The 21,060-nt window shown below is 44.8% G+C and overlaps 1 protein-coding gene across 1 annotated transcript in view; it reads left to right on the plus strand.

The window, feature by feature from the left end:
• Nucleotides 1-21,060, plus strand: part of ADAMTSL3 (ADAMTS like 3) — a 725,891-nt gene that overhangs the window by 695,085 nt on the left and 9,746 nt on the right. The window contains exons 27-29 of the mRNA XM_075345857.1: nucleotides 3,800-3,983; nucleotides 4,075-4,279; nucleotides 15,395-15,504. Coding sequence (XP_075201972.1) covers nucleotides 3,800-3,983; nucleotides 4,075-4,279; nucleotides 15,395-15,504 — 499 coding nt within the window. The remainder of the gene's footprint in view (nucleotides 1-3,799; nucleotides 3,984-4,074; nucleotides 4,280-15,394; nucleotides 15,505-21,060) is intronic.

Raw genomic sequence — 21,060 nt, forward strand, 5'->3', positions numbered from 1 at the left:
ACAATTGACTTAACATTATGTTGGGATCACAAGATCTAATCTCTCTTTTTATACACCCTAAAATCTTGTTTGCTTTTGCAGTTCCTGCTTGACATTGAGTGCTGCTTCTCAGCTTATTTGTAATCAAAATATCCAAGTCTTTCTTCTGTTCTGTATGTCCGAGTTTACTTCCATTTAATGTATAGGATTACTCTATCCTAGGTGCCTTATTCTACATTTATCAACATTAAATCTCATTTGCCAAGTGTCTGCCCATTCAGACATCTTATCCAGATCGTTTTGTAATATTGTGCCGTCAAGGTCAGTTTTTAATATCCTACATAGTTTGGTGTCGTCAGGAAAGGCTGACACTTTACTCTCAATCCATCCACAAGGTCTTTAATAAAGAGATTAAAAACAATCGGCTCTAGCACAGATCCCTGCAGTCCCCACTCCTGACTATACCCCATTTAGAGAATGTACCATTTATGACAACTCTTTGTTTTCTATATTTTAGCCGATTCCTTACCCATCTACTTACAGTGCCTTGCAGACTTATTTGGCCCCCTTGAATTTTTCAACCTTCTCCCACATTTTAGGCTTCAAACATAAAGATAAAAAAATTAAATTTTATGGTGAAGAATCAACAAGTGGGACACAATTGTGAAGTTGAATGAAATTTATTGCTTATTTTAAACTTTTATAAAAAATAATAAACTGAAAATTGGGGCATGCAATATTATTCGGCCCCTTTAAGTTATTACTTTGTAGCGCCACCTTTTGCTGCGATTACAGCTGAAAGTCGCTTGGGGTATGTCTCTATCAGTTTTGCACATCGAGAGACTGAAATTCTTGCCTATTCTTCGTTTTCAAACAGCTGGAGCTGAGTGAGGTTGGATAGAGAGCATTTGTGAACAGCAGTTTTCAGCTCTTTCCACAGATTCTCTATTGGATTCAGGTCTGGACTTTGACTTGGCCATTCTAACACCTGGATACGTTTATTTGTAAACCATTCCATTGTAGATTTTGCTTTATGTTTGGATCATTGCCTTGTTGAAAGACACATCTCCATCCCAGTCTCAGGTCTTTTGCTGACTCTAACAAGTTTTCTTCAAGAATGGCCCTGTATTTGGCTCCATCCATCTTCCCATTAATTTTAACCATCTTCCCTGTCCCTGCTGAAGAAAAGCAGGCCCAAACCATGATGCTGCCACCACCATGTTTGACAGTGGGGATGGTGTGTTCAGGGTGATGAGTTTTGTTGCTTTTATGCCACACATATCGTTTGGCATTGTGCCCAAAAAGTTTGATTTTGGTTTCATCTGACCAATGCACCTTTTTCCACATGTTTGGTGTTTCTCCCAAGTGGCTTGTGGCAAACTTTAAATGACACTTTTTATGGATATCTTTGAGAAATGGCTTTCTTCTTGCCACTCTTCCATAAAGGCCAGATGTGTGCAGTGTTCGACTGATTGTTGTCCTATGGACAGACTCTCCCATCTCAGCTGTAGATCTCTGCAGTTCATCCAGAGTGATCATGGGCCTCTTGGCTGCATCTCTGATCAGTCTTCTCCTTGTTTGAGATTAAATTTTTGAGGGATGGCCGGATCTTGGTTGATTTGCAGTGGTATGATTTTCCTTCCATTTCAATATGATCGCTTGCACGGTGCTTCTTGGGATGTTTGAAGTTGTGGAAATCTTTTTGTAACCAAGTCCGGCTTTAAACTTCACAACAGTATCACGGACCTGCCTGTTGTATTCCTTGGTCTTCATGATGCTCTCTGTGCTTTAAACAGAACACTGAGACTATCACAGAGCAGGTGCATTTATACGGAGACTTGATTACACACAAGTGGCTTATACAGTGTGTCCTCCGATATCCTGTCCACCGCCATTAACTTGAGAACGGCGGCAGCTATAGGAATAGAAGTGGTGTCTAGGTATAGTAAAGTAGCCATGCGCTACGCAATGAAACCACCTATAGTGCCACCTGGTGGAAAACAGCGGAGTTATCATTTTTATCTCAAAAACGGAATGAGATAGAGAAAAAAAGGCAACTAAAAAATAGTAGGACATTATCAATTCAATACAAATAGAGACCTAGTATACAGAAGTGCTATGATTAGAATTTGTAAAACTCACAAGGCTGCAGACGTGAAGCGATACCTCATGGAGACCTTCCTACAAGTCATTGGGTATGGTGGCTGCGTGGACTGGCCTCCACGCTCACCTGACCTGACCCCATTGGACTTCTTTCTCTGAGGTCACATCAAACAGCAGGTGTATGCGATCCCTCCACCAACATTGCAGGACCTACGACGACGTATCACAGATGCTTGTGCAAACGTGTCAGCTACCATATGGCACAATGTGCAACAAGATACAGTATGCTGTCCAGAGTCCAGATGTGCAATGCAGCTGACGGTGGCCACTTTGAGCATCAAAGTTAAATGAGCACCATATGAGTGACCAGCATTCAATGTTTTGGGGGGTGTCATGGGTTTCATATCATAGCATTTCTGTATGCAAGGTGTCGATTCGTATGAATTGATGATGCCCTGCAATTTTTTAATTAACTTTTTTTCTCTATCTCGTTCCATGTTCGAGAAAAAAATACTAACTCTGTTGTTTTCCACCAGGTGGTCACTAAAGGTGGTTTCATTGCGTAGCGCATGGCTGCTTTACCATACTTAGACACCACTTCTATTCCTATAGCTGCTGCCGTTCTCAAATTAATGGCAGTAGACAGGATATGGGTGGACACACTGTATGTATGATCATCAGTCATTTAGGACAACATTGGATCATTCAGAGATTCTCAATGAACTTCTGGAGTGAGTTTGCTGCACTGAAAGTAAAGGGGACGAATAATATTGCTCGCCCCAATTTTCAGTTTATTATTTTTTATAAAAGTTTAAAATAACCAAAAAATGTCGTTCAACTTCATAATTGTGTCCCACTTGTTGTTGATTCTTCACCATAAAATTTAAATTTTTTAGCTTTATGTTTGAAGCCTGAAATGTGGGAAAATGTTGAAAAATTCAAGGGGGCCAAATACTTTCGCAAGGCACTGTATAGTTCCCCTAGTCCTTGCTTCTTTAACTTCAGTATAAGGCTATTATGTGGCACAGAATCAAATACCTTTGTAAAGCCCATTACCAATATCCAGATTTGCACTTACCTCCTCATAGAACCCCAACAGGTTGGTTAGACATGACTTATCTTTCATGAATCCATGCTGTCTGTCAGTTATTATATTATTCTCTGCAATTTATTTTTGCATGTCATCCCTTAAAATGCCCTCAAAAACTTTGCACACCGCTGATGTTAGGCTTACTGGATGGTAGTTGCCTGTGTGCGGACCTTAATACGGCATCAGGAGGTGATGTCATGTCCTTGTGATGGGGGTCTGCACTAGGATGGCGGACAACCTAAAGAAACAGTGTAACAAAATATACTACATCACGCGTGGCCCTACATTCAGTGGCTACCAAGGGACTTGCGTCCAAACCTCTGCAAAATTAGATTAAGATGCATGTGCTGATGAGGTCATTGACTATAATGATGCCAGTGGAGTCACAGTGTGCTCTCTCGTGCATCATTTTTGGCAGTGTACGTCTATTGGATGTGGGCAGTAAGATGAAGTCTACTATGTACAGTATTGCTGCCCACCTCCAGGTTTGCATGTTTTATAGAGTGCAGCTTCCCACATACAGGTAACATGATAAATGTTATCCATAAATTAAATGACCTAGTGTCAATCTCCTTTTAATTTTGATGCAATGACTTATTTTTTAATATATCTTATTGTTTGACACAGTCTACAGGCTGGAATATGGGGAATGGGCTCCTTGCTCAGCGCCTTGTGGGAACATGGGATCTCAGTTACAGACACAACATTGTATGAACAGGGAAGGACACAGAGTGAACTTCTCTTTGTGTGACCATCTTGAACCATTGATGGACAGTTCTCAACCGTGTAACATACAAGACTGCCCTGCCAGGTAAGACACATCTGGGAATGGGGAAATGAAAGATGTGACAATCTGTATTATTTCTTTCATAGAGTATTTAACATATATGATACATTTCTAGATGGGCTACAGGTTCCTGGTCTGAATGCTCGGCCTCCTGTGGCACTGGATACCAGCAAAGACTAGTTGGGTGCCAGCAGATCATGTCGGATGGTCGTGTGAAGGTGCTGCCTTTAAATTCTTGTGGATTTAGTGATCGACCAGCCTCACGGAAGCCATGTTCTATTGATACTTGTGCGGATTGGATTCCCCAAACATGGGGGCAGGTAAATATGAAAGCAATTCCTTATAATCTATGAGGATTTCAGAGATAGCAACCTCATCCGGACACTGGTGTCTGATGCTCTCAAAGTAAGGCAATGACTCAATGATAGTCCATAAAACCATTCCATGCCGGTGTTGAAGGTATCACCAGAAAAATCCTCAAGATCTCAGTATAAAGGAACCTCAAATATGGAAGTTGTGAGAGAATGACCCTTGCGGGGGCAAGTTTGAGGGTTCTCATAAACCCATCAGTTTGGGGCCATCACCTGTTTGTATCCAAAATATGACACTTTTTTCACTCATACGTGGCACCTTACTAGCTGATAATCTTGCAGGTTTTCCTCTGTGCACAATGAATGTATATTAAAATCTATCACCTTTGTTCATATCGCTGCCCTAATGAAAAAACCCAGTAATATTGCTTATTCACACCTTGTAGAAAGTGGCTCTTATAGAAGAACATAAAGCTGGAGCTGAAAGTATGTAGACACTATGCAATTCAGCTTGTTGTGTATGTGGAAATGTTCTCTATAAAAGTTTGATTTTAGAATTTTTTTTATTATAGTCATTTTCTAAAGGGATCTGAACCAAAACAAACATGAGTGTGTAACCGTGTTAAACCCCCTTGGCATAGATAGTGTAATGAGTAAGAGCACTTGGCTTCTGTCATGCACCTCTTGTCGGAGGATGATTGGACATAATTAAAATACACAGCCCTAAGCTCCGAGCAGAAGCACCGCAGATGTGTGGAGAAAACCAATAACAATTATTAAAACTCCACTGAAACATTAGTCTTTGTGAGAAAATTCATCAGTGGAATAAAACTGTGTTGTCGGCCAAATTGCAGAATTTAACACTTTCAACTGGCAAGAAGCTGGAAATATAGATTTTGCTTTTTAATTAAAAATCTCACCACTGGGAAGCTAGTGTTTTACCTTACCAGAGAGCAGAGCCAATTTGTTTCCATGTCTGTAGAGATTGTAGATGTCAAAAGTTACATGTTACTTAGGCCTCATAAGGTATAAAATTAAAGGCACTCAATCTACTAAGAGGAGCTCTCCTGTCTTCTCTGCTGTAGTTAATACTTACTGTATTTTTCAAATTATAAAATGTACTTTTCCTCCAAAAATTTGGGAGGAAAATGAGGGGTGCGTCTTATAATGTAAATGTGGCTTACCGGGAGGTGGAAAATGGGCGCTGTGCTGGCTGCGGGTCGCTGTGCTGGTCGCAGTGGGGGCTGTGTGGAGCAGGGCAGTGCGGCGGGTGAAATGCTCTGTTGGCGGTGTGGGTTTCAAATAATGGCGCCCGGAGTCAGAGCACGCGCAGATGTAGCTTTCGGCTCAAGATCTCATCTGCGCACATGCTACCTCCGGCCTATTGATCTCCCAGCAGCAGACTTAAAGAAAATGGCAACTGGAGTTGGCACATGTGCAGATGCACTCTCGGCTTGTAATTAAGCCGAGTGCTCAATCTGCACACTCGTCGACTCCGGGCGCCATTTCTTTGAAGCCCACACCACCGACAGAGCATCTGTGACACCCACCGCACCACCCTGCTCCACACAGCCAGCACAGCGCCCTCATCCAGCACAGCCACCAGCACAGCCCCCACTGCAGCACCCTGCCTCCTGTGAACCTACTCCACCACCACTACTGCGCCTCCTTCAGTAAGACACCACAGAGTATAAGATGGACCCCCATTTTTTAATTCTTATTTTCTTTTAACCTTTTTTATCTCTGAATTTGAAGTGTGTCCTATAATCTGGTGCATCTTATAAAACAAGAAATACAATAACATATAAATTCTGGGGCATCTCCTGATCATAGATCTGCATCATCCTGGGTTCTTCAACATGGAAATGTACGAATTATGCATGAATGTACAGGAAGAATAACACTATTTCTGCCCATTATATGGCTTAAATCCTGCATTTTGCACCAGCATTACACAGTAGTATTGAGCTGTGTGACTGTGAATCCAGCACTGGAGTGATATAATAGAAGATATAAACTCACACCTCACTGCGCAGTCAGTTTGTCTAGCTTTGACCAATTTGGACCAAGCTCAAAGAGGATGGAAAGTTCCAGAGGCATGGGAAGGGAGGGGGGGGCTCATTTGTGGGAAAAGAAGCTACATTTTTTGATAAAAATTACTATAAACTTTCTTATAATCATTTGTACTACTGATTTATTTGTTTTTTGAAACGACAGTGTTTGACCTATTTTTCAGTTTATTAACCGTTCACCCCCCCCCTGGTGATTTTCCGTTTTTCGTTTTTGTTTTTTCCTCCCCTCGACAGTTTCTCTTTAGGTCTGCAAAGTACCAATTAATTACTATTATAGATACTACTGTAGGGTAGCTATTTTCGTAAGTGCTTATGATGTGAAACATTATCATGGATATCAACACATATATGCAGTACTGTGCAAAAGCTGTAGGGCAAAAATGTTGCAAACTAAGAAGCTTTCAAAAACAGAAGTGTTAATAGTTCTCCTGGGTACACTTTTAGGCCCCCTTCACACGTCCGTGAAAAACACGCACGTGTGTTACGGGCCGTTTTTCGGGTCCGTGTCCCGTTTTTGTGTCCGTTTTTATGGTCCGTGTGGCACCTGTGTGAATTGCGTATGCTAGCCGTGTTTGTGTGCAGAACGTCCGTGTGTGCGTGTGGAATTAACGTGTATGTGTACGTGGAATGTCCGTGTGTGTGATGCACAATGTCGTTTATAAACGTCGGCTGACAGCAGACAGAGTTGGGCGATGAGAATGAACTCGGGTGAACTTCACCCGACTTCATCCTCATACCGTGGCTCTGTCTGTGCCGTGTACTGATTAGCGGTCACCTGTGAAGGATTCACCGGTGACCGCTAATCCCCCGAGTAACTGAAGTTTCCCCCCCTCTCTCATACTCACCGTTCCTCGATCCCCCGCGCGGCCCTGCACGGCATTCACACTGCTGCGGCGGCTTTTACTATTTTGAAAAAGCCGGCCGCTCATTAAACAATCTCCTATTCCCTGCTTTCCCCGCCCACCGGCGCCTATGATTGGTTGCAGTGAGACACGCCCCCACACTGAGTGACAGGTGTCACACTGCACCCAATCACAGCAGCCGGTGGGCGTGTCTATACTGTGCAGTAAAATAAATAAATAAATAATTAAAAAAAAAATGGCGTGCGGTCCCTCCCAATTTTAATGCCAGCCAGATAAAGCCATACGGCTGAAGGCTGGTATTCTCAGGATGGGGAGCTCCACGTTATGGGGAGCCCCCCAGCCTAACAATATCAGTCAGCAGCCGCCCAGAATTGCCGCATACATTATATGCGACAGTTCTGGGGCTGTACCCGGCTCTTCCCGATTTGCCCTGGTGCGTTGGCAAATCGGGGTAATAAGGAGTTAATGGCAGCCCATAGCTGCCAATAAGTCCTAGATTAATCATGTCAGGCGTCTATGAGACACCTTCCATGATTAATCTGTAAGTTACAGTAAAAAAACACACACACCCGAAAAAATCCTTTATTAGAAATAAAAAACACAAACAAATTCCCTCATTACCAATTTATTAACCCCGACAAACCCTCCATGTCCGGCGTACTCCACGGTCCTCCAGCGTCGCGTCCAGCTCTGCTGCATGGAGCTGACAGGAGCAGCAGAAGACACCGCCGCTCCGGTCACCTCCACACAGCTAATAAGATGAGTAGCGCGATCAGCTGCTGTCACTGAGGTTACCCGCGGCCACCACTGGATCCAGCGGTGGCCGCGAGTTACCTGACTGACAGCAGCTGATCGCACGGCTGTCTTCATTAGCTGCGTGGAGCTGTCAGGAGCGGCGGTGTCTTCTGCTGCTCCTGTCAGCTCCATGCAGCAGAGCTGGATGCGACGCTGGAGGTCCGTGGATTACGCCGGACATGGAGGGTTTGTCGGGGTTAATAAATTGGTAATGAGGGAATTTGTTTGTGTTTTTTATTTCTAATAAAGGATTTTTCGGGTGTGTGTGTTTTTTTACTGTAACTTACAGATTAATCATGGAAGGTGTCTCATAGACGCCTGACATGATTAATCTAGGACTTATTGGCAGCTATGGGCTGCCAATAACTCCTTATTACCCCCGATTTGCCAACGCACCAGGGTAAATCGGGAAGAGCCGGGTACAGCCCCAGAATTGTCGCATATAATGTATGCGGCAATTCTGGGCGTCTGCTGGCTGATATTGTTAGGCTGGGGGGCTCCCCATAACGTGGAGCTCCCCATCCTGAGAATACCAGCCTTCAGCCGTATGGCTTTATCTGGCTGGCATTAAAATTGGGGGGGACCGCACGCCATTTTTTTTAATTATTTATTTATTTATTTTACTGCACAGTATAGACACGCCCACCGGCTGCTGTGATTGGGTGCAGTGTGACACCTGTCACTCAGCGTGGGGGCGTGTCTCACTGTAACCAATCATAGGCGCCGGTGGGCGGGGAAAGCAGGGAATAGGAGATTGTTTAATGAGCGGCCGGCTTGTTCAAAATAGTAAAAGCCGCCGCAGCGGTGTGAATGCCGTGCAGAGCCGCGCCGGAGATCGGGGAACGGTAAGTATGAGAGAGGGGGGGAAACTGACCGACAGACTGTGAGAGAGGGACAGACAGACAGAGAGACCGACAGAGAGACAGAGAGACTGACCGACGGACTCAGGGAGATTGACCGACATACACAGAAATAGAAAGAATAGCCGACATCACTAGAAATAAAAACACCAAACGGACACGGACTATAGGTAGATGCATACGTGTTTACTAACGTGTGTGCACATACCCATAGACTTTCATTGTGTCCACGTGTGCGTGCTCCGTGCAGATAACGGACATGCATCCGTGCCAAACGCAAACACATACGGATCACGGACACGCACACACGGACATAATGAAATAACGGACGTGTGACCACAATCATAGATTAACATTGGTGCACGTTTGGCCGTGTCTCCGGTATATACGGAAACGGACCAAACACGCACGTGTATCACGGACGTGTGAAGGGGGCCTTACACAGTATTTGAAGAAACTCAGCAGGGAGGTTGTGTACATATGCCCGGGGCGGTAGTCATGGTGGAGGATCTCATCTTGCTCGCCTTGCGCAGGCTACAAACAATTGTGTTGAGTGAGTGGAAATGTGGGATTGTGACAGTGGTACCTCAATCAGATGTCAGTTTTTAACATACAAATTCTGTCCATGTTTTTCACGGATAGAACACGTACCTATCACAGTCTGTTGGGAGGTTCACATGTCTGTATATGGACAGAGTAGTTTGCACCAAAATGTGCAGAAGTTGATATGAGTCATGCATGAAATTCGCCAGTGCAAGTTTTTAAAGTGTTATTCGCATCTCCAAGATCCTATCCCCTATAATAATATTAGAAAATACCTTCAATTAGAAATGTAGCATTGTTCTACTGATGAGCTACGGTATGTTGCTTACCTCATGTGCAGGTTATGACCACTAACTAACTGTCATAATCATTGATACCAAGTGTTGTGAATACATTTTCCAGTTTGGGGCTCCTTCTTGTGGTCAGTGCTGGTGGTGCATTTGACTTGTGGAATGAGAGCCACACACCTGTGGAGGATTGGCAATCAGACCTTTCAGATTGGGACAATATAACTGAGTAGTTTTCTCCTGTTACTTGCCAGTGCTCAATTGATTTCCTGTGTGTTAAGGATATTCTGAAACCAGCCCTGCTCTCTACCAGAACTCCTCTCAAGATAAGTTGGTCTTTGTACCTCTGCTTATTGTTTCCACTTTATTGTTGTTTTTTCTGTTTTGATACTATTGCTTGATTCCTATTTTGCCTGTGTGGAGTTCCTGGTGGAATTGGATCACTCCCTGCTGTGAGTATCTGTATATTTAGCTCCATGATTCTGCAATGTATTGTGTTTTGTCATGCTTGGTATTGAATTCAGTCCCTCATCTATATTAGTGTTTTTGGATCCCAGTAACATCAGAGTACTGATATAGTGGGGGAGAGGCCGTGTGGTCTCAGGGTTTTTCCATGTCAGGTGTGCTGAGATTTTTTAGGGTTTTTACGGCTGCAGACAGTGCTCTTTCCTATCCTTTCCTATCAAGATAGTATGGGCCATATCTTTTCTGAATCTATTTTCTAGCTTTGTATTGTGTTTTCCTATATCACCGTAGTCTTTACATGTGGGGGGCTATCTATATCTTTGGGGATTGCTCCGAGGCAGATTAGCTTTTCTTATATTTCTATCTGTAAGAATATATAGTTCTCCGGCTGTGTCAATGTGGCACCCTGGACTAGCCAGGTCGTCACAGGTACTGCAACAACACACCCCACACCCCGAGATAGGCACATCAGCCAGACACCAAATTCTTGTTGCCTCCCTCCAAGGGCTGATGTCCACACCAGGTGGGGTGGAGCCAGGTGGTTGGCCCCACCCACCGAGGAGTTCAGTCCTGGAGGCGAGAAAGGAAGGCAGTTGAGTTAGAGAGGTGAAAGAGAGAGGAGTGAAGTGGTAGTAGAGGAGCAAACTGACTGTGTCTGGGTACGTGGCCCGGGCGTCAAGAGCAAAGTTGGCAGGTGGTGGTGGCCGTCTGCAGGAGAGGCAGATCAATGCGGAACAGTAGGACCGGGGACGGGCGGTGGCCCGCCGTTACCGAACCGGGGAGCGAAGTGAAGCCAGCACAAACCGGCAGGGCCTGCGGACCCCGACCAGGCTTGGAGTCACAGTTAAACAGGTCAAATCCGTTAGTGACTGGAACCCCAGGGGTTTCCAAACAGCCAAGACCCGACTGAAGGCAACCGTCCAAACAGCAACAGGGAAATACAGCTACCGCCACAGCTAGAATTCCCAGGGCCAGAGCCTGCGGGCAAAAGGGCTCCTCCGGCTTATATCCACGCTGGGGAGCGGGTTACCGGTGCGAAGCCATCGGGACCAAAGTTACACAAAAGGTGCAGGGAAAGGCAGCCACCACCAACCGTCCGGGAGAAACCACAGCAGCCGGCTGCGGGACCCGTCCATCCAGCCGTTTGTTTTACCAGAGACTCTGCATTCGTTCTTGGCTGAGTGAGTACCACCGTGCCATCCGGCACCGCGCCGCCCCCGCGACCCTGCACCTCACCAACCGTACCTCCCCGTCACACCTTACTGGGCCCCGGGACAACCAACCCCTACCCACGGAGGGGGAAAACAACATCCCAGCTGCTCCCTGCCATCGCTCCCGGGATCCCCGTCACCAGCAGCGGTGGTGCCCCAACCTCATCACAAACCGTGGGTGGCGTCACGGACCACATCCCCAAACCAAACTACCCCCTTTCACTCACGGGCGAGGAGCACCGCTCGAGTCCCCGGATCCGGCCCACTGCTCGAGCCACTGAGCAGCAGCAGCGCCGGACCCGAGCGTGGTGAGCGCAGCGCCCGCCCCGCCCGCGACATCAAGATGACTAGGTCATCATATGCTCGTCCCACGGCTACTTCTAGTTGTGTGTCAGGATTAGGTCTGCAGTCCATTAAGGTTCCAGCCACTCTGTTTACTTTTTGGGTTTCCGCATTTTTTGATCCTACTCAGTCCCTGAATCATAACACCCAAGCTACTGTAATGCCCTGTAGATTAGGTAAGCAACATAGCTAATCAGGAGAATTATACTACATTTCTAATGTAAAGTATTTGCTAATATTATTATTATTAATATTATTACCCTTACTACATATTGGTATAGGATCTTGTAGATGGGAATATCCACCCTGAAGTTATGTAAATATTGTGAATCGTACGTTGGGGTTATTGTTCCCTCAGGGGTTCTCTGTTCCTCTGTGTCACTGACCTGCCTGCACTTCTGACACTTTATTAAATGGGTATGTCTTCTATTGAACCTGTTTAAGTGTGCTTTTTGTGTATCTTGCATACTAGATTGATAGACTGTAATGTTTAAAGGGATTAATTACCCTGTCACTATTATGTCTGTTCAGGCAGAACTGCAGTTTCTTGATTTTGTTCCTTTACACTTTATCTTTGGTTCTTTTTTGAGATATTTTCCTACCCTTGATATATGCTATGCCATTTTGTCAGTTATATTACAGCAATTGTAACAACCAGATACTGTACTTATGTGATAATATTTTGGGAATATTTTAGATCTGGTCTATTGCTGCCTCCTTGGTTACTACAGTACCTCTCCTCTTTGTGCCTTTATATTTATTATATATAAGGTTGTTATTGCTCCACACATTTGTGCTGTTTAATCTGTTTTTATCCTTTTTTTACTTATTAGGATAGGATCTTGGAGATGGGAATACCCTTTTAAAGGGGTGGTTCACTAGTCAGCATTAGTGGCCACATCGCTGTAATACTCATAGGGAAGTCTTTTTCCAAATACCTTGTGTAGTACATTTTACTTCTGAGCGGCCTCTCATCCCCTTGAAGTGATCCCCCCCCTTGCAGGCTTCGTGTCCTCTGAGATCCAGTGATATCATGTCAAATTCCAGTTGACCTGACATCACTGAGGCCGGCCCCAGTCTTCCTGAGTGACTTGACTTTGGGCAGCGTTTCACCACTCATCACAGCCCAGCACCTCGTGCTCTCTCTCCTTTGCTGCAGAGCATCGCAAGCAGGAGCAATGCTGGGCTGTGACGAGTGGTGAAAATCCGTCCACCGCCCAGTCACTCAGGGAGACATGGGCCAGCCGCAGTGATGTTGGGTCAACTGGAAGTTGACATGACATCACCGGATCTCAGAGGTCACAGAGTTTGGGGGTCACTTGACGGGGATGAGCGGTCCGCAATAGCGCTGCTCAGAGGCAGAATGTGCTACACAAGGTATTTAAGAAAGGCCTTCCCTATGAGTCTTAGGGGCACTTTGCACACTGCGACATCGCAGGTGCGATGTCGGTGGGGTCAAATTGAAAATGACGCACTTCCGGCATCGCATGCGATATCGCAGTGTGTAAAGCCTGGATGATACGATTAACGAGCGCAAAAGCGTCGTAATCATATCATCGGTGCAGCGTCGGCGTAATCCATGATTACGCTGACGCGACGGTCCGATGTTGTTCCTCGCTCCTGCGGCAGCACACATCGCTGTGTGTGAAGTCGCAGGAGCGAGGAACGTCTCCTACCGGCCTCACTGCGGCTTCCGTAGGATATGCGGAAGGAAGGAGGTGGGCAGGATGTTTACATCCTGCTCATCTCCGCCCCTCCGCTCTGATTGGCCGGCTGCCGTGTGACGTCGCAGTGACGCCGCACGACCCGCCCCCTTAACAAGGAGGCGGGTCGCCGGCCACAGGGACGTCGCACGGCAGGTGAGTGTGTGTGTGAAGCTGGCGTAGCGATAACTTTCGCTACGCCAGCTATCACCACATATCGCTGCTGCGACGGGGGCGGAGACTATCGCACTCGGCATCGCAGCATCGGCCTGCGATGTCTTAGTGTGCAAACCCCGCCTTACAGCGATGTGGCCACTTGTGCTGAGTAATGAACCAACCCTTTAAGTCTGTAAAAAAAATTGAACAGGGCTCAAATGCTATCTGTGTGGCTTCCATGCACGTTTCACAGTAATAGTTTGATAGGAGTAGCTTGAGAGACATCAATTAAAATTACTGAAACTCTGATGGTCAAATCTGACCATGACCAAATACCGATGAAAATCTGATCTAACACACTGATGATGAAATCAGTAATTTTTTTTATATATGAGAAAAATGTTAGACATCTGAATGAGCCCTAACTGTCATGGTTCCACCTCCCCGTCCACATGGCTAGGGGGCGGAGCCTTCTCTCGGGCCTCACTTCTGGAGCTTGGATGCTTTAAATACTGACATCTCCGGTGAACCAGCGCCGGCTATAAGCTTAGCACTGCTTTGCCTGTGATTGCTGGTCCCTGTAAGTGTTTCCTGATCCGTCCTTCCCCTGTGCCCTGTCTGTGTTCCATCCCACCTCCTTTCTTCCAACAATAGCTCCAGTCGTTCCCCCTTCTCCAACCTCCCCACTCGGTTGCTTCCTCTGGTACTGACCTCGACCTGATCTCGACCCCGCTTTTGCTCGTTCCTCCAGTCTTCTTTCTTACTGTACTGTGTATGACCTGGCCTGCCTGACCATCCCCCGCACGCCCCGTGGCCTCTGTGTTCTGGCTGACAAAGAGCAGTGCTCCAGCACACACTGTGTGTCCAACTCCATGCTGATTCAGCTCTGTGTAGTGTCTTTTCCTGCAGGGCTCCAGCTTCCACTGGTGGTAGCCTTACACTAAGGGGCTCTTTGCACACTACAACATTGCAGGTGCGATGTCGGTGGGGTCAAATCGAAAGTGACGCACATCCGGTGTCGCTGTTGACATCATAGTGTGTAAAGACTTTATGATACCATTAATGAGCGCAAAAGCGTCGTAATCGTATCATCGGTGTAGCATCGGTCATTTCCATGAATTGGAAAAGACCAATGTTACGATGTTGTTCCTCGTTCCTGCGGCAGCACACATCACTGTGTGTGAAGCCGCAAGAGCGAGGAACATCTCCTACCTGCACCCCGGCCGGCTATGCGGAAGGAAGGAGGTGGGCGGGATGTTTACGTCCCGCTCATCTCCGCCCCTCCGCTTCTATTGGCCGCCTGCCGTGTGACATTGCTATGATGCCGCACAACCCGCCCCCTTAATAAGGAGGCTGTTCGCCGGCCAGAGCGACGTCGCAGGGCAGGTGAGTGGCATGTGAAGCTGCCGTAGCGATAATGTTCGCTACGGCAGCCATCACCATGATATCGCAGCTGCGACGGGGGCGGGGACTATCGCGCACGGCATCACAGCATCGGCTTGCGATGTTGTAGTGTGCAAAGGGCCCCTAACACTCTTGTGTTTGAAAGCATTCTTAATTTGCAGCATAATTTCCAGCCTGCCTAAAACTTCTGCACAACACTGTTCATGTAGTTCTTTCGCGCCGTACTTTTCACTATTGGTTCATTTTTGGAGTTCAGATGGGAAGACTCTCAGATCTTTCTAACCTCGTGTCACAGAAATGGCTTGTTTGGCTTACATTTCCCCTTCCAATATCCATCCAAATGGTAGATTTATAAATGCTGCAGTAAAATCAGAGCAGGGAACGTGAGTCTGTGTTCTTACAGAAATATGGCTTTCCTTTCAGTGTTCTAATCGCTGTACCGGACAAGGAATGGGTTTACAGCATCGGCACATACTGTGTCAAGACCGGAATGGAACCACTGTGCCAGACGCTCACTGTGACAGCACCAAGAGGTATGTGAGCCCATCCGAACACACTAGAAGAAGCCGGTAACAGATTACAGATGTCACTTATTGGCATGCCAGTTTTTATAGTGGAAGAAAACAGAACTAATCCAAAAACCTGCAGATTGTTTTTTCTGACACTTAGTTGATCTAATGTTCTGCTGAGATCATCTGAAGCTCTTTATAGCTTTTCCCATTTGATAGATCTTAACATTGAATGTTTCAGCTAAATTCTGGAGAGCCAAGCACAAGATTAATGGAATATTACTGCAGTTCCAAAGGGTTATGAGAGCCCCAGCCTCAGCCCACATCAATCTGGGATGTGTTCTTTCAACTTTTCATATGTGAGGAAAGATACTTTTGACACATTATACAATCTTAGTTCTATGGCATATAGGCATTGGTGTAATAAATGTCAGTGTGTGCGGATTTATAAGGCTGCTCTTAGGATACAATTTGGGAGGTTTTCTCCACTGTCTATTTTGTATAACTAAACAAAGGGTCTCTGTCCACACAGAATGACTGTTTAAGCTAAGTAGGCGTTATTGCATCATGGCGTGGCCAAATATTTAAGTGCATCTTCCCACCTGCTTGTTTTCCATCTATCTCCACCCCTCTCTGGCTCTATGAAGCCAGAGCTGTCAATCAAAGACAGAAGGGTGAAGATGGAATGAAAGCAAGCTAGTCAGAAGATGCCCTTAAATGATTGACCCCGCCTTGGTGCACTGAGCACCTTTGCTTGGTTTGAACAGTCATTCTGGCTGACAGAGGCCTTTTAAAAAGGATTACAGGAATGGTGGAAACATTATTAATGGAGAGGTTTGAGAATGTCACCACTGTTCCCAATTCTGGTGATTAAAAATACAAGGTAAACCTACCTAAATGTAAAGACTTGGTTGTGTCCCACAGGATGTGTGGTCGGATATTAAACAAGTGCAATATTATTTATAGAACTGTATGTATTGGGGTGCGCATAGCATTATAATGTGTGGTGTGGTCCCTAGTCATTAGCTGTGATGTCACTAGATCCTATACCATCACTGTGCCATTTTTACACAGTAACATCACTGTAAGCATAAATCCTTCCATTTGGTTTCATTATTTAATATTCATTGCCCCAATCCCTCAATATCACTGTGTGCAGTTACCCTTTCCATATGACTTCATAGTACTATCGTTTTTAGCTATGACATCACTATGTGCATCATACTTGCATTAATATCCCTATGCTGATGCTGTGAGATAACTCTGCTTATTTTTCCTGCTTTACAAATCACATTGCTAATTGTTTGAATACTGTGACATCACTGTGTGCTTTTGCCCTGTGCTATAAATTCACTGTTTGATATCCACGTACTGTGATATCACTGTGTGCAATAACCATTTCCTATGACTGCACAGTGCTAATTATCATTGTACTGTGACAACACTGTGTACAATAATCAGGGTCAGACTGGGGTGTCTGGGGCCCACCAAGGGAATTGACTCCTAGGAGCCCACCCTACAGCTGTGCCTATTAGCCGCTATCCCCGTTAGAGTGGAGCATTGACTGTAAAACTAAGGCGGCTCCTGCACATCTACTTTGCGCCATAACTGATTGTACAATTACAGTAGTTTGCAGTAAAGAGGTTCTTCGCTGAAAACAAGTTATCACGGATCTATAGGTTCAGTAGGTGATAACATATTGATTGGTGGAAACAGACTAGTGCACCGATCGGAAGAATGGGGAACTTTTATCCCTGACAGGGCACTTTTTTCCCAATTATAAAATGCAGCGGCAGGTGGAATGTGTGACCGCAGCTCCATTCATCCTCTTTGGGGCAGTCAGAAAAAGCCAAGATCAGCGCTCGCAGCCACTGAGGGAATGAATGGATCAGGTATCGAGTCGGACATGAGCTTCAATGGGGATAAAAGTTGCACATTTTGCCGATCAGTACAGGTCCCAGTGATCAGACCCCCACTGATGAATAAGTTATCACTTATCCTTAGATCACATTCACACGTTGAGTATTTGGTGAGTATGTTACCTCAGTATTTGTAGCCAAAACTAGGAGTGGGTGAAAAATGCAGAAATGGTATCCGTGTTTCTATTATACTTTTCCTCTGATTGTTTCACTCCTGGTTTTGGCTACAAATACTGCTGTAAAATACTGACCAAATACTCAATGTGTGCACGCAGCCTTAGGAAAGGTGATTACTTGTTTTCAGTGGAGAACTTCTGTAAGTGCATATTTGCTACAGTGAAATAATCACAGGACAGGAAGGCATTAAATGTTCAATTATATAATCTCTATTGGACATAAAGAATCTTCCCCATATTGATATCAGAGAGAAAAAGTGACCTCCATACACAACACAATCGACTATACCAAGATCAATAATACCACATACAGGGGAGAAATACCGCCACACCGTGACCAGACCACATATTACCATCACATAGTGACCAACTACAACCACAATAAAAATATTATATTTGGAGAATTGGTCTGCACACAGACAATAATGATTATGGTGTAAGTGAAGATTGGGTCAGAGACCATAAAGTCATATATCAAACTAATTCACTGCACTCAATAGTTGTGATGCAAATTGAAGAATATATTTAAGAAAGAAAAGTGACTGTGTAGTCATCCGACGTTTCGACCCGCCTGGGTCTTAATCAAAAGTCGCTATGTAAAAGAAATAGAAAACGTGCAATCAAAATCAAAATGAATATGTACAATAGTTACAATATATACAAAATATACAGAAATTTGCAAGATCAAGTCATCAAGTCATATATAAATCGAGAGGTAGGTATGTATGAATAGTTAGATCAACTAACAATATATAGTAGAAAGGCATAAAAATTTACTATACATTAATTTGAATTATGAGCTTCAATAGGAAACAGTTATGAGCCAAATAATATTGAAATATTAATAGAAGGAGGCCAATAAATGTTTAAAAGGGTAAATCGCCAGATAAACAAACAAATAGGAGTAATGTAAACGATGGTGCAGTACAGCGGCAAAGTTACCTGTACAGTAGGACTGGCGGGTGAGAGATGAGGTGCACTGCAGCACTGGTGCATAGAAGAAGATGCCTAATAAGATAGAACACGGTAAGCAGGTATCGCATATTAAGGTTGAGGTAAAACAAAAGCTAGATATTAGAGTATATAGTTACCTTGACGATAATCTACAGGGTATGCAAGCACATCAGCGCTGTTGCTGGTTGTATTTTGTATCCTTAGGCTCTGTCAAGGAGGGGGAGGTATATAACTATACCTGGGGACCACTCTCACCACTCTCAGTTCTCTTTATATTCTACTACGCATGCGCTACTACCACTACGTAAACTACGCAGACTTACGCTTCATTTCCTTAGCAATTTACGCACTTTTTCCGCCCATGCGCCTGGAGCCTAACATACATCCCTCACACGCGAGTGCGTCCTTTCTATGCATGCGCCGTGCGTTCTACTTCCCACACTACAGCTCTTCTGCGCATGCTCTGCATTAGACCGCTCTAGTTGCCACGTCTACAACTATGACGCTTACATCATCTGCAATCCATCTGCTACGTCCACACGAATGGAGCATACCATTGGCTGATAGTGGTCCCAGGTATGGTTATATACCTCCCCCTCCTTGACAGAGTCTTATACAAAATACAACCAGCAACAGCGCTGATGCGCTTGAATACCCTGTACATTATTGTCAAGGTAACTATATACTCTAATATCTAGCTTTTGTTTTACCACAACCTTAATATGCGATACCTGCTTACCGTGTTCTATCTTATTAGGCATCTTCTTCTATGCACCAGTGCTGCAGTGCACCTCATCTGTCACCCTCCAGTCACCTACTGTACAGGTAACTTTGCAGATGTACTGCACCATCGTTTACATTACTCCTATTTGTTTGTTTATCTGGCGATTTACCCTTTCAAACATTTATTGGCCTCCTTCTATTAATATTTCAATATTATTTGGCTCATAACCGTTTCCTATTGGAGCTTATAATTCAGATTAATGAATAGTATATTTTTTATGCCTTTCTACTATATATTGTTACGGTAGTTGATCTAACTATTCATACATACCAACCTCTCGATTTATAAATGACTTGATCTTGCAAATTTCTGTATATATTGTAACTATTGTACATATTCATTTTGATTTTGATTGCACGTTTTGTATTTCTTTAAAAAAGACTTTTGATTAAGGGCGGCTTTGCACACTACGACATCACAGCTGCGATGTCGGTGGGGTCAAATCGAAAGTGACGCACATCCGGCGTCGCAATCGATATCGTAGTGTGTAAATCCTTTTTGATACGATTAATGAGCGCAAAAGCGTCGTTATCGTATCATCGGTGTAGGGTCTGACATTTCCATAATGCCGGTGCAGCGACAGGTATGATGTTGTTCCTCGTTCCTGCAGCAGTACACATCGCTGTGTGTGAAGCCGCAGGAGCGAGGAACATCTACCTGCGTCCCGGCTGCAATGAGAAGGAAGAAGGTGGGCGGGATGTTTACATCCCGCTCATCTCCGCCCCTCTGCTCCTATTGGCCGCCTGCCGTGTGACGTCGCTGTGACGCCACACGACCCGCCCCCTTAATAAGGAGGCGGGTCGCCGGCCAGAGCGACGTCGCAGGACAGGTGAGTGCATGTGAAGCTGCCGTAGCTTATAATATTCGCTACGGCAGCTATCACAAGATATCGCTGCTGCGACGGGGGCGGGGACTATCGTGCTCGACATCGCAGCATCGGTTTGCGATGTCGCAGTGTGCAAAGTAACCCTAAGACCCAGGCGGGTCTAAACGTCGGATTACTACACAGTCGCTTTTCTTTGTTAAATTCTTCAATTTGCATCACAACTATTGAGTGCAGTGAATTTGTTTGATATACAACTACAACCACAGGGAGAAATATCGCCACACCATGACCATACCACAGCGACAAAATAATACCACATACCAAAGAGAAATACCACCACACCGTGAACAGACAACATATTATCTCCACATAGTGACCGAATACAGCCACATACAAGGGAGAAATACTGCCACACCATGACCAGACAACATATTACCACCACATAGTGACTGAATACAATCACATACAAGGGAGAAATACTGCAACAATATTACCAGATAACATATTACCAACACTTAGTGATCAAATACAAATACATACATAAGAGTAATACTGCCACACCATAATTAGACCACGTAGTAACCGAATACTACTATATACAAGGGAGAAATACCGTGACACTATGACCACACCACATAATGACCAAATAACACACACACAAGAGACAAATACCACCACTCTATGACCAGAGCACATATTACCACCACACAGGTACGTATAATGCTACAATAATGATCATGAATAAAATCACAATACTGATAACAATAATATTATCATCATTGCCATTATACACAGGAGCTCTGTATATAGTGTATAGTGTGTACATGTAATACACTGACTTACCAGTGACATCTCTATCTGAAGTTACTCATCTTCGTTTTCCTCTTCATCTGGCGCTGACCACCATCACTTCTGCTTGCC

This window comes from Anomaloglossus baeobatrachus, chromosome 4 (assembly GCF_048569485.1).
Source record: "Anomaloglossus baeobatrachus isolate aAnoBae1 chromosome 4, aAnoBae1.hap1, whole genome shotgun sequence".
Lineage (NCBI taxonomy): Eukaryota > Metazoa > Chordata > Amphibia > Anura > Aromobatidae > Anomaloglossus > Anomaloglossus baeobatrachus.